This window comes from Centrocercus urophasianus, unplaced genomic scaffold (assembly GCF_019232065.1).
Source record: "Centrocercus urophasianus isolate 14NV4802_14NV808 unplaced genomic scaffold, USGS_Curo_1.0 seq_16, whole genome shotgun sequence".
NCBI classification, from domain to species: Eukaryota; Metazoa; Chordata; class Aves; order Galliformes; family Phasianidae; genus Centrocercus; species Centrocercus urophasianus.
Window position 1 is genome coordinate 30,313,676 of NW_024884711.1, and position 13,138 is coordinate 30,326,813.

A 13,138-nucleotide genomic window follows, 5' to 3' on the forward strand; every position below is an offset into this window, starting at 1 on the left:
AAAAAAAAAGTTAGAAAATAAAGAGCACTACCAGGGTTAAGCATAGAGAAATAAAAATAGATGTATTTTCCACCAAAATGGACGCAACTGAATGCACTTCATACTCCAAGAACAGCCAGTACAACTGCTAGAACTGGTCTTGATAGCTACTGAAACTTCGTGATTTAAGTTTAAAAACTGGCAGAGTCATCTGTCCTGATAATATATATTTACATCTTTAGTTTAACGATTAGCTGTTTCAGTTAATATACGTGTATATATATATATATTTTTTTTCTATTTCACATCCTATGACTACAAAAAAAAAAGACTATCATTGCTAGATGCAGAGATTATATGCAACTGTGACAGTACTGGAAAGGGAGAAAGTAATAGTTATACCGATTAAAGCACTTTCATTTTAAGAGGAATAATGTGTTCAGGTATCCAAATACAAAAAGGACAAAAAAAAAAAAAAAAAAAAAAAGGCAAAGTATTTCTATTTTGGTGGCTAAAACAAAGATATGTGTAACTGCACACAAAAAATACATATATTTCCTAGGAATAAAGACTGTGCTATTAGTTGCTTTATTTTGCAAGTAAATTGTAGAGGTGCTACATGCAGGAGTAATGAGTATTTTGAATGGACTGAGAAGTGATAAAAAGCGCAGAAGTACTGACAGCATCAGTCAGAATTAGGCACAGTTTTGATATACCAAGGAAATACTTCTTCACCCTCGTTCCCAAATATAGTACTTTAATGACATCTCAGTATCATCCTCTTTCTCCTACTTTGCAAATTATGTTTTCCTCCCCTGATACCGTTCTCTGGTTTTAGTTCAAGGTGCCTACAGATGACTGAACATTTTCAGTAGGAAAGCAGACAGACATGGAGGTAAACTAGCAATTAGATCATGAAAAAACAAGCACTGTAAAGCCGCTATTGCTAATCTGCATGAGATGCATTTACTCAATTAGATAGATGGAAGCGTTATTAGGAACTCACACTCCATGGACAGCCTCTAAAATTAAGAATGGGGACAAGTGACCACCAAATGCACATTTGATGATTAACAATCTTGTTATGCTATTCCAAGGAGGACAGTGAAGAACAATATAACAAAATAAACAATGTTAGCAGATGCTTTGCATGCAGGCTTCTGGAAAAAGAATATTTGCTCTTATTTTTTCCCCTACAGTGACATAGATGGATCTCTTGTTTTTCTCTTGTAAATATCATTTCTTCTAGAAAAAGCAACTGATGGCTCATTCTGTTACCCAGCAATAGCACTGCTATAGTTGACCAAATTAATTCCATGTCCTATTTCAAACTCCACTAATTACAGGTGGTGACTACTAATCTCTCCTCTTGCTCCAGATGTGTGACATCAGGTCTCCTTATAGACAGAGGGGTCAGATGCCAGGTGACACCCTGGTGTGACAAAGGACAGGGTAGTGCTTCTGCAACAACTCATGGGAGATCTGGAGGGGGCAAGGGCACCAAACCTGCACCTCTCAGCATGAGTAGGCAGAGGCCCACGGAAGTCGAGATAAAAGCAGTAACTCTCACATGACACCTGGCAGATCTGCACAGAGAAGAAACACTGAAAAGTTCACAAATGGCAATTCAGCGAAACACAGGAGCACAGAGTACAGTTTTAACGACCTGACAATTTCATCTGCACTTCTGTTTTCAAAATTCATCCTTTTAAAACAATATACACGAAATAGCTCATGGACTTAAATGAAGAATGTGTCCCATTTATGCTGAACAATGCAAAACATCACTATCTGGCAATTTAACAAATTTTTAACATAACGGAAGACAAGACCCATTTCAAGGGCCCATTTTTTGATTGGTATCTCAAATATAGCTGCAGACCTCCCCAACGAGCACTAAATGCATTATCCTCCTAGACTGACTAGGATCCACAGTGTTCAATGGGATGCTAAATATTACCTGTATTCTTAAAAACAACAACAACAACAACAACAAGATTTAGCTACAGTTGAGTTAGGAATTACTGCTGAAGCTTGATCTTGTTTCTGGTTTTATAAAATCAAGCTATTTTGAAAATACAAATAATGCAGCTGTATTTTAAGTGCCCAAAGACTTATATGTACTTAAAGCTAGTAAATTATTACAGAGGACTCAACGCACTTGGCAGAATAGAAGAACTTAAAAGCATGCACTTAAGTATAGAAAATAAAGCAAGCACATAAAAACACAAGCAAAAATCTTTTAAAATTGTCCTCAGAAGAGAGCAGGTTTAATCACTGTCTAAAGGAAATAACTGAAAGAAGAAAAGGAAGTCACATATAATTATTCTGAATACTTTATTACGGGAAATGCTAATTGCCTTCTCTGGTCTTCTATGAAAGTACAAAGACTTTTAAGACAGCAGTAAGAATCCCTCTCCTAAGAGCGCACCTATGCATTTGGAAATTCAAATTATCTTCACTTTCAATTTGTAATATGATAATAAACTGGATTTATATAAAAGAAGTCCAAAGAAAATTATTTTAAATGGTTATTTACAAAAAAAAAAAAATGCAGGAATGCTGAAAAAGCAGAGGTCACTTCTAAAAATTTATATTTCAAGATCTACGCTTTCGAGATTTCCCTCTCCTGTAAAGCAACATTTCTAGCAAAGCATGCTTTTCTGGATACTACCTAACTATAAACTGAGTTTATGCTTCTACAGAAGCAAGCCAGCAGCATACTGTGGAATTACAGTCACAAAATTAAAATCTCGTTTAAATTTAACAACAGCACAGAAATACATAAAGCACATATTGTAGAAGATTATAAAAACATTTGTTAACATACATCTCGCTGACTAGGTAGATTATATTATATCTTTGTTTATTAAGACAGTGGTAAAAACTCACTCTGCAGTGTTTCAAGTTCAGCCTTAGCCAGGGCATCTTCTTTCTCCTTCATTTTTGTTTCTTTATATTCTACATATAATTGTCTGGCATCCTTTAAGAAAATGTTGCAATGACATTAGCATCCTTATACAAACAAGTTATTGCAATGGCTCTGTTTTAATTTCTCATTTAACCTCCCCAAAAAAATATTAAGATACATTTACTTCCTTGAAATACAGGATTTTTCAGTACATAAACTATTTGCTTAGAATGTAGAACTTTTTGTGTGATAAAGGTTTTAATGTAATAGCGTTGATATTATAGGTTCCAATGCTTACTAACAACCTAAAAAGGAAAATGGTTAGGAAAACATTTCTGATCACTATCTACAGCTTTTTAAAAGTGCATGCACTCACTTCACTCACATCAGCAATCTGGAAGTTCAAGAAAGCAAGCAGTTTTTAATGAGAGCAGTGTGTACAAGACAAACCAAGGCAACTGTCGGGCAGCAATCTTCTTACCATGGACTCATTAAGGTAACACCATCTCCTTTTTTTTTATTTTAGACATCTTTTAAACTGCTACTGAAGTGCTAAAAAATTGAAAACCAAGATTCCTTTTTCTCCCAAGAATTAGATTCTAATCTCAGATCTGTTTAGCATACTTACACATAAAATTAGAAGTCCTGTCACAAATCTTGCAATAAGCTTTACATTTCCAGTATCTGATCAATTAGTAATTATAGATTTGTGCCAAAAGCTTTCTACATGCGAGCAACCAGATTACTGAATGAAGAGGCATGGAGTGCTTTCTTACCCTTGCATAAACTAATAAGATACTTCTGTATTCATCCAGAACCAATGAAACTATAATACAAATACTGAAATAGGCAAATTATTTATCCCTTCCAGCCAGACAGAACATTTCTCGTATTACATTAAAATCAATTATAATGGTTAGAATAACTGAAATTTACTTCTTTAAATTCATTCACTTATTCTTGTTATTACATCACAGACCCACCTTACGTATTAAAACGGTGACCAAAATTTAAATGTAGAAAGTACTGTAAATCTTGGAAAATATTTACTGAATTTCCACTACCATCCCATAAATGTGGATAAAACTTGCTCTCATTAAATCAAGTTTAAAACTAAGTTAAGCAGTCATTCCTGCTGTATCTAATTGCAGAAGTTATTCAGAGACATTGCTTACTGAAAAGATACTACAACACAACCGCTCTTTTCATTATACTGCACTACATATCTACCTCTTCAAAGTCACATGTGGGATGTGGGGCAACAGGGAGTACAGAATTTTGTTCTGAGCAGAGCACTGTAATGCTTCAGAGAAACACCACTGATACAAGACAACATTCCACAATTAGGTTTTCCCTTCTTCCAAAATACTTTGTCTTACCACCTCGCTTTTTACATTTGGGTTTGGGAAACAAGAATTTGTATTTCTCTGCCAGGATTATGTAGGAGAACACCCTTTGCACAGAAGAAAGTTTAGAAGTTCACGTAACTTCTCACTTCTGGCACACAGCATCCCACGCGCTTATAACTTTGTTTTGGGGGATGGGGAAAAGGTGCTGTTTTTCAGTAGAAGCAGGGCTAAAAACATGTGGATGCCACGCAGGAGGACTACCATTTACTATAGTAGGTATTAAGGCCTGAAATAAATACATTCAGGTTGAATGTTTAAACACTGAATCACAGAAGTAGCATCAGTTCTGTGTCTCCTTTTGGTTTACTTGACACATACAGAAACCTTGCTTGCATTCTCCAGATTTGGACTATTTTTCATTGCTAAAAAATAGAAACAGCTACAAATGTAATGGTTAACTTCTGCTGCAAGTTTGAGACATTTGGATTGTGCGGCCTACACAGAACTTAGACATGCTGATATCTAAAAAATGCTTTTTTGTTTAAGGATACGATTTCAAAATGACTACAATTAGCCGGCATTTAAATTTAACCCATTTGACACTGAAAGCCAATATTTGATGCTAAATTCTGGAGTAAGATCCATTATTGCTTGTGGGATCTCCAGACAGCAGGCACTAGGGGGTAGCTGTCAATCTCTCCAGCATGTCAATCACAGAACAATTGGAAATGTGGCTCAGACAAAAATGAGACACAATAGCTGAACAACAAAGAAAACTAGTCAGAAGCACATAAATGAAATTTGCTAGTATTGCTGCTTTAAAGATACAAAATGGATTATCATTGAAATGATGTCATATGCAGGTAACAAATGCAACATTTGTTTTTTATCTTATTAATCATATATTTTATCTGATACCATAATCAGAAAAAAAGACAACCACAGGGATACTGAGCATTCTGAAGCACATATAATGATGTATACATATAAAGCAAATCAACAAAATGAATCAAAGTGGATTCTGGAGAACTGAAAATCAAAATCTTCCCACCAAAGCACAAGAAATAGCTCTACAGGTTGTGAAGAGAAACTGGAAGACATACCTGAAGAGAGTTTTTAGCCAGACATAAACTATATGAATACTAGACGTGGTAAGTTACAACACAATAAACACTGGAGAACGTATAAAAATAGGAGTTTCTTTGGAGAAAACTTCTGTTTTTACATGAATAAGCACATTTTGAATAATACCAGTCTAAGAACACTGGATTATTATGCTATGATTCAAATATTCACTTTTCAAGAAGGAACAGAATGAGAAAAGAATGTTTTAGAGTTTCAAAATTGCACAGCTAGTATATCCAAATCATATGTCAACTGCTCTGTATACGAAGCTCTTGTCACTAGTCTTACATTTAATTAAAAATTTCAAAAAGTACTGCAGATGAAAAACAAAATTGACAGGTAAGCTATTCACTAACATATTTTCAATATTTTAATCACAAATAAGAATTAAGAATACAGTACAATTGTTGTATTTCACTTTTTCTCTATATGAGTCAATAAATGTGAGTTTCCTGTCAACAAATTTGAGATTGCCAGGACAAAGCTGCACTTATTACTGAGTTATGTACAAGTACAGAAATTCTTGACACTGGACTTCTAAGGTTTTTGTTTGCTTGTTTGTTTTTCAAACATAGCTGAAATATAAATAAACTGCTCTAATCCCGTAACTAAAATCTTAAGTTTTGAATAAGACTCAGTGGCTCCAGCCTCTCCTTGACTTTTGGGGAAGGAAGGTGATGAGGTTTTGTTGGTTTGTTTGTTTTGGGGGAGGGGGAGGGCAGAGTTGTTGGTGGCAGCTTTCTTTCATCCAGTTGATCTTCCTGGCTTTCTGATCTACCTCAGAAAGACAACAGATTAACAGAAATAAGGCAAACAATAGAAACAACTCGCATTGTTCAATCATATATGAATCTTCATTATAGATTCTGTGACAGAACCAACTTAACATTCTATTTCTCTGAAGTGAGGGATTAAAACAGAAAAACCCACACCTCCCTCTTTGAATTCACAGTTAACTGCAAACTCCGTTACAAGTACATTTTAAATTGGTGCACCTAAATCATTTTCTCTGCATTAAGCTTAAATTAATCTATCAACTTCAATATTTGCATGAAGTTCGTGGACTAGTTTTTGTCTTTGAGCACAGCGTTCTGGTACAATTTTTACAAGAGTGACAAAAGTCACAGAACTATATAACTACTGATGATAAAGTAGTCAAATTAAAATTGTTGCACCATCCGACCTTCAGTTGGCTACTTCTTGGCAATAAAAATGCCCATTATAATGCCACAGAACTTTCTGATGGATTTATATTCTGTAAGAATCAAGTGTTATGGCAACAAATTGTGTAAAAAAAAAAAAAAAAAAAAAAAGCTGAACACTGTGATTGAGATTTATTTGTAATTTCTACATGTTTACTCAAAGGCAAAGCAGTAAATAAATGTTCTATTGAATCAGGAAATTATGCTTTGACCTTGGAATAGCACCAGGTGTGGGCAGGCTCTGCAGCTGTGTATAGCTTGTGGGCAGTGGAAGCAAGCGTCAGATGCACCAGGTGACCAGCAGCAGGCTGTGCTAATGCAGGATCTGATGGGTATTCCAGATCCACAGCGAGAAAACAAAGGCAGCCAGAAGGGGGAACTGCAAGGCCTCCCCAGGAACCCCATTCATGCCCAGTGAAGCCTTCTTCCCCAACAGAACAGCCCAATTCACTGAGAGCCAACATCACCTAGCACTCACAAGCTACACTCCTCCAAAATGCTGAGATATGCAGGCATACACCAAGGGATTGTTTGAAGGAGCAGAACAAAACTGGCCACCACAGCACAATACACAAAGGCAAGTTTATTTTGTGTCTTATGTTCACTTAAAATTTTTACTATGCAACAAAGCACATTTTTTCACTTGGGTATCAGACAGTAAGCACCCTTTTAGAGGTAGATTATTTTTGCTCACTTGCATACACCCAGAATACTTGTTTTATCATCCACTCTCCTCTGACCTTTATCTAAGCTTCTAATTGACCTCAGGGTCAAGAGCTTCATCCCTACTTTGGTTCTCCCAACCGCTGCAAAACAGAAAGAAACAGAGCAAATGGGCAATCGCTCGTGCCACACATCCTACATCTGCTCACTCCCCACAACTTATACCAACATCAGTGCTGTACATTAGGCTGCAACAACTCAAAACTGTGTATCCTACAAATTATGGAGATATTTAAACCTTGGCACTTGAATAAATCCTTTCAAAAATCTGCTTTTTTAAAGACTTAACTAAACTCAATGAATTTTATTTTAATCTCACCTTCTGATTTTATATAAAAGTCATATGTGATGACAAAACCAACCCACATAAATGTTTGCTGACCTAATCAAATCCTGCTTAAAAGCTAACTTTGCCAAAGGAGATGCCCTGCTGGCAAAGCCTCTTGAGTTTAATGACACATTGCCAATCCGTTTAAGGCCAGAGTCTGAACCATCTCTAAGCAGGTGTTGAAATGTAATCACGGATTAAAAGAAAACCTGAGGAAAAAATGCCAAGAAATTAAACACCTCTGGGTCACTAGTTTGAATCTATTCCAGGCTACTAAATCAGCTACAGTAATTACCATCTGGTAGTCTACATAAAAATAAATTACTAGCCTTTTTGTTTTAATTCACTTCATACTACACAAAGGTCTTTACAAACAAAAGTTTCTATCATAACTAACTGAAAGCTTTGTTCATAATCTTGCTAGGTTGTACCCTCCACAGCTACACGTGAGCATGAACTGCCTTCTCACTGCTGGAGAGCACCAGAAGCTCTTCCAACAGCAAACCGAAAGGTCTGCAATACACCTACCTTATTACTGACAGAAGATAAAAGGGAAGTTTATTTTCTTAATAAGAATCAATGACTGTATGAGACAAACAAACATACTTCCTGCTTCATCACTCTCCTAACAACAGTAGGAACATAATTCAACTAATAAAAACCATATCCTAGTGCTGAAGTTGGTGTAAAAATAAGCACATTTGTAACTAGGCTTCACCACAAAAAGTTGGAAGAAATGTAGCTGTCAGCAACGCAAACAAACATGCTTATCTTCACTTTTTGGAATAAAATATTTTGTGAAGAATAATTAAGAACGTTTTTAAGAAATGCCACCTCTTAAGTTGTATGTCTGCACATCCAAGAAAAAAACCTCTCATCAGCTATTTTGGGAACAAACTGCATTTCACTTCCACAAAGAAAAAAGATAATTAGCAAAACTGTCTATTCTGTATTACATGCACCATTTGAACTGAAATTCTTGCACACTATATTTAGCTGCGTTATTTCTTTGTGAGACCAATGTTCAGTTCCAACAAGCATTTTTATTGAGTTTTTTTGGTTTTTAAGTAAATAGCCTTCTTCCATGTCATTCTCATGACCCTAGAAATAACTTGCATTCTTTGTTCTATCTTTTTCTTGTGTCTTCATTAGAAGAATTAAAATCTGTAATAGCCAATGTAATTTACTCTCCGCTTAATACTTCTTTCCCATCACAGATATTTGATTGATGATACATTTATGTTTTCTTTTCCCTTCACTTCTTGAAATAAGCTTTAAGATGTTGTTTTCACCCTGAAATTGAACCACACTAAATGCAGGGATATAAAAACCTACATAGTTTTCCTCAAAATACAATTTTCAATAGTTAAAAAAACAATCATTTCTGAGTTTCTCTCATTCTCCTCTCACTCATTTTTCTTCCAGTTTCTTGACATAAAATGCAGACTACAATAAAATGGCATAGGCCATCACAGGGGCATGCAAACAAAGCATTTTTCTTCAGTAAAGGCCTACCTTAATTATTTTAAGTGCCTCCTTCTGAAATCTGACATTTTGAAGGAGGAGGGGAGAAAGACACTCAATTGGATAAATGAGAGTCAGGCATGGGCAGAAGCTCAGCAACCTGAATCCTCAGAGCTGTACTAAGAAGAATATTCGCACTAATTGGGGGGGAGGGAAAGGGGGGTGGATGCTAAGTAAAATGAACCAATTTGAAAAGCGGTAAAAAGTTTGAATTGACTTCTTTACTTACAAAGAAAAAAAAGTTTCCTCTGAGGAAGATTTTTGTGTACACAGACAGGTAGTTTTGTTTTCTTCATCTGAGGAAACAGTTCAGCTATTCCACTGAAGGACTTGAGGGATATGAAACTGAGTGGCAGAAACTACATCTAATTATAAGCACTGCTAAAACTCAGCCTTTTAACTCCCAATCGTGCTATATTTAAATGTGGATGATATTTTTAGAACTTATTCTATGACTGAATTAGTTGTGTATGAATGAAACCAACTTTGAAAATAATTTATTGGCTCTTAAATTAGAGAAAAATCATTTAGATTAACCCAATAAAGATCTAGAATCTGCAGCAGATATCCTTATGTCAACTTCATAACAGTTTGTTAATAAATAATTAGCATCTGTAACTAACACTGAGTATCTGTTGGTATCTCATCTTTTAGCTAACCTGCCCTAGTGATTCTACTTACCCTAAAAGCCTAAATACTCTGAAGTCTCAAATCTACATTAGTGTACTACTGAAGGTAATGGCACTTGCATTCAAAGAGGATCTCAGTACAAAGGAATACAGTTGTTTTATTGCTAAAACCTTAAATAGAACCCAATAGCCCAGAAGTCTCCCTGACCAGCCAGGCGGAACATAAACATTTTCTTTTGCACTGTTCTTCTCATATCCAACACGAGGTCACAGCTATCATGGTTCTTCAGAAGAGGTGATACTCAGGTAAGTATTTGTAACTAATTAACTGCAATAACTCAGTTATCTGAAATCTTGAAAATTCTTAACATTGAAGCTTACTTGTAATTCATTGCATTTTCACTTACATATGTGGCAAGTCATGTTAAAGAACAAGCAAAGCCCTGGAATTATGCAGCAGCATCACTTCAGTATGGGACAACTCACTCTAGAACCCTGTCTCCTTACACCCTCCTTGCCCTGAAACCTTCCTGCACTGAATTCCTGTAAATCGTGCTTCCCCTGCTACCATATCCCTGGCTTTCTAGTCTCCCATTTTCCATGAGTTATTGGACACCTAATTTTCCACTATCGTGAATTTAATGGATTTAAAATACAAAGCAGAAGTGATCAGCTAAGTGCCCACAAAGTTCAAAATATCCCTTTTCTGGCCAGTCTAGCAGAAATGCTGTTTGAACAGAAAATCTGAAACCCCTGCTGCTGACTTACTAACGGACTATGTCAAGATGAGGAAACAGACAAAATGACAGCTTAGAAACATTATGAGACATCTTAGTTTAAAAATCCTTACAATTACTACTATATTCTGTAAGCCTGAGGCTATTTTGCAATTAAAGGAAAAGTACTAGAATTATAAAGTAAGTTTCGAAAATGCAGCTGCAACAATTGGTGAAATTTTTTTCTAACTCATCTCAATCAAGAATGAACACTGAAGCTTAACAGTTGATTTAATTATGCAGTCATTTTTACTTTAAAATCATGCAAAGAGATTAAGAAAGGTTGTTTTAATAAAATAACCACATAGTCCTGATGAAACATTTAAAAGATGAAGGAATACTAATTTTTCATCTCTTTGTAGAAAAGTTATAGGCTATAAAAACAGAAGCTGAAACACCAGACTTTTCCTTATTGCACAAGTTTTACAAGCCTTTTGGCTAACAGATTAGGGGTTATGAATTATATGAAAGAATTCCAGTTTGTACTCAGACAAATTGAATATTTATGCTAGTTATGATTCAGCATTAATAGTATATTAATAGTACAAACCAAATGAAATCCACCCTTATTTCCTGATCTATACCCATTAGTCAGCAGCGAATTGAAAACAAATGGATGTGATCACGGGAAATCAAGAGCTTCTGAGATTTAAAAGGTTATTCTGATAACTGACATTTTTACAATACCTGGCTGAACATCAGCTGAATTTTACAATTAACAGTATTCATATAAAAAAAAAAAACCTGAACCAAAGCTGTGGCCAGCTTTCCCATGTTTAAGTATCTAAATTACAAACACAAATTTGTTACTTTACCTTGCTAATTTCAGGCATAAATTTCTATCATTATCCTGTGCCTCAAAAAGAAAGCTCACTCACATAGAAGTAAATGCAATGTTCTTTCAAATTTAAATACATAGTGTTTGCCTATTTGAGATAAAAAATATCTTCTTAACAGATTGCTTAAAAGATGTTGCTACTTGTAATATAGGTGTCTGCATATATTTTCCTCCTCTTAGCGTTCCTGTATTTGTGTTCAGCAAAAACTGCTGCTGAACTTCTTAAAATATTAATATAAACTTTTATATACTCACATTTGTATACATTTATGACATTAAAATTATCTCCAAATAATGTTATGTGTGTATTTTATATAATGTAGACAAGCGTGCATATGTTTTATATATATATATATATATATATATATAAGAGATATAAACTTGAACCAGGAAAATAATATAAACAAGTGCAGTACATGATTATGCATAACACCATCAAGAAATTTAATAGTTTAAAGTTACAGCACTTTACCTGGAATAGCTGAGGCAAAGCTTTCACAGTGAGACAGAACCATATTCCCAGCTTGCATGGAAGTAAGTCATGCCACTGTGGTTTGTCCAGTGCTCTACAGTCAAACAAAATCACAAGGTTTTTCCACTATTACTACACAATTTCAGAACTCTCCCAAAAATTTCAGAACCCTTCCACTACCCTTTAAAATGATTAGCACTTGTCAATTCATAAGAAAATGCTTAACTACATAACACAAAAGGTATGTTCTGAATATTTATTTCAAAATACTTAACACAACGACCAAATCTAATCATCTCTGTATTTCAGTATCTTGAAAGGCTTTTCTTCCAAGAAAATAAATTCATAAGCCACATAATCACTTGAGTTCAAAAAAAAAAAAAAAAGCAAAAAAAAAGCTCAAGCCTCAATCAAGTGTTCACAAGTGCTGACAACCAGATATGAAGACTGTAGCATAAACAAAACAATACATAAAAATTAATGCCATTTGCAGTTCACTGAAGCATTACTCACTGATGTCATCAGGAAAGACGACAGGCAGAATGGTCTCTGATCTCCATCCTGCATTGATCCAGTTCATGCCCCTGCTGTGTGAACTATTTAAACCCTTTATTTCTTTCTATGAATCAATAGAAGAAATAGTGGTACCTTTTGGAGTGTCCTGAAAGTCACTATTTCCCTATGCATTTCTTAACTGAAAAATAGCATTATAAGCCTTCACCAACATGCTTGTTTTCAATTTAATCAGACAAAGGCATTAAATCAGACACGCATTAAAAAAAACCATAAAAACTCCTGATTTGTTATGGTGATAAATTAAAGCTTAAATAAATTAAAATTAAGAAATTTTAATCAGAAGCAAAAACCTTCAAAGACAGAAGAAGCTGTAAAATCTTCTAAAAAAACCAACTTGGAGGAACAGCACCTTTCTACATACAAGAAATCATTAATTCAGCCTTAGTATTTCCCTTACTGTTCATCTGTTGAATAAATACCACGTATTTGTTTACGGTATTAAAAACTGCATACACGATGACACCGGGACACTTTATAGCAGAGATGAATGTTACAGATTTGTCTCCTGTACAAATACTTCAAAAATGCAAGGAGAAAATAAACAAAACTAGTAGCTGACAAAACGTTTTAAAATGCAGAAAACAAGTTTCTTCCCACCTTTCATTTTTTTCAGGAGCAGCAAGTTTTGCTTCATCACTTCTGCCTCCCGTTTTTTTCTTCTTCTCCCTCTTTTTTCTGCTAAGCAGTTCATCCTTGATGTAGAAAG

At 35.0% G+C, this 13,138-nt stretch overlaps 1 protein-coding gene across 1 annotated transcript in view; it reads right to left on the reverse strand.

Annotated features, from left to right (window-relative positions):
• Positions 1 to 13,138, reverse strand: part of DNAJC1 (DnaJ heat shock protein family (Hsp40) member C1) — a 94,219-nt gene that overhangs the window by 39,359 nt on the left and 41,722 nt on the right. The window contains exons 5-7 of the mRNA XM_042816898.1: positions 13,030 to 13,124; positions 11,857 to 11,950; positions 2,872 to 2,962 (exon numbers count right to left, since the gene is read on the reverse strand). Of these exons, the coding sequence (XP_042672832.1) occupies positions 2,872 to 2,962; positions 11,857 to 11,950; positions 13,030 to 13,124 (280 nt within the window). The remainder of the gene's footprint in view (positions 1 to 2,871; positions 2,963 to 11,856; positions 11,951 to 13,029; positions 13,125 to 13,138) is intronic.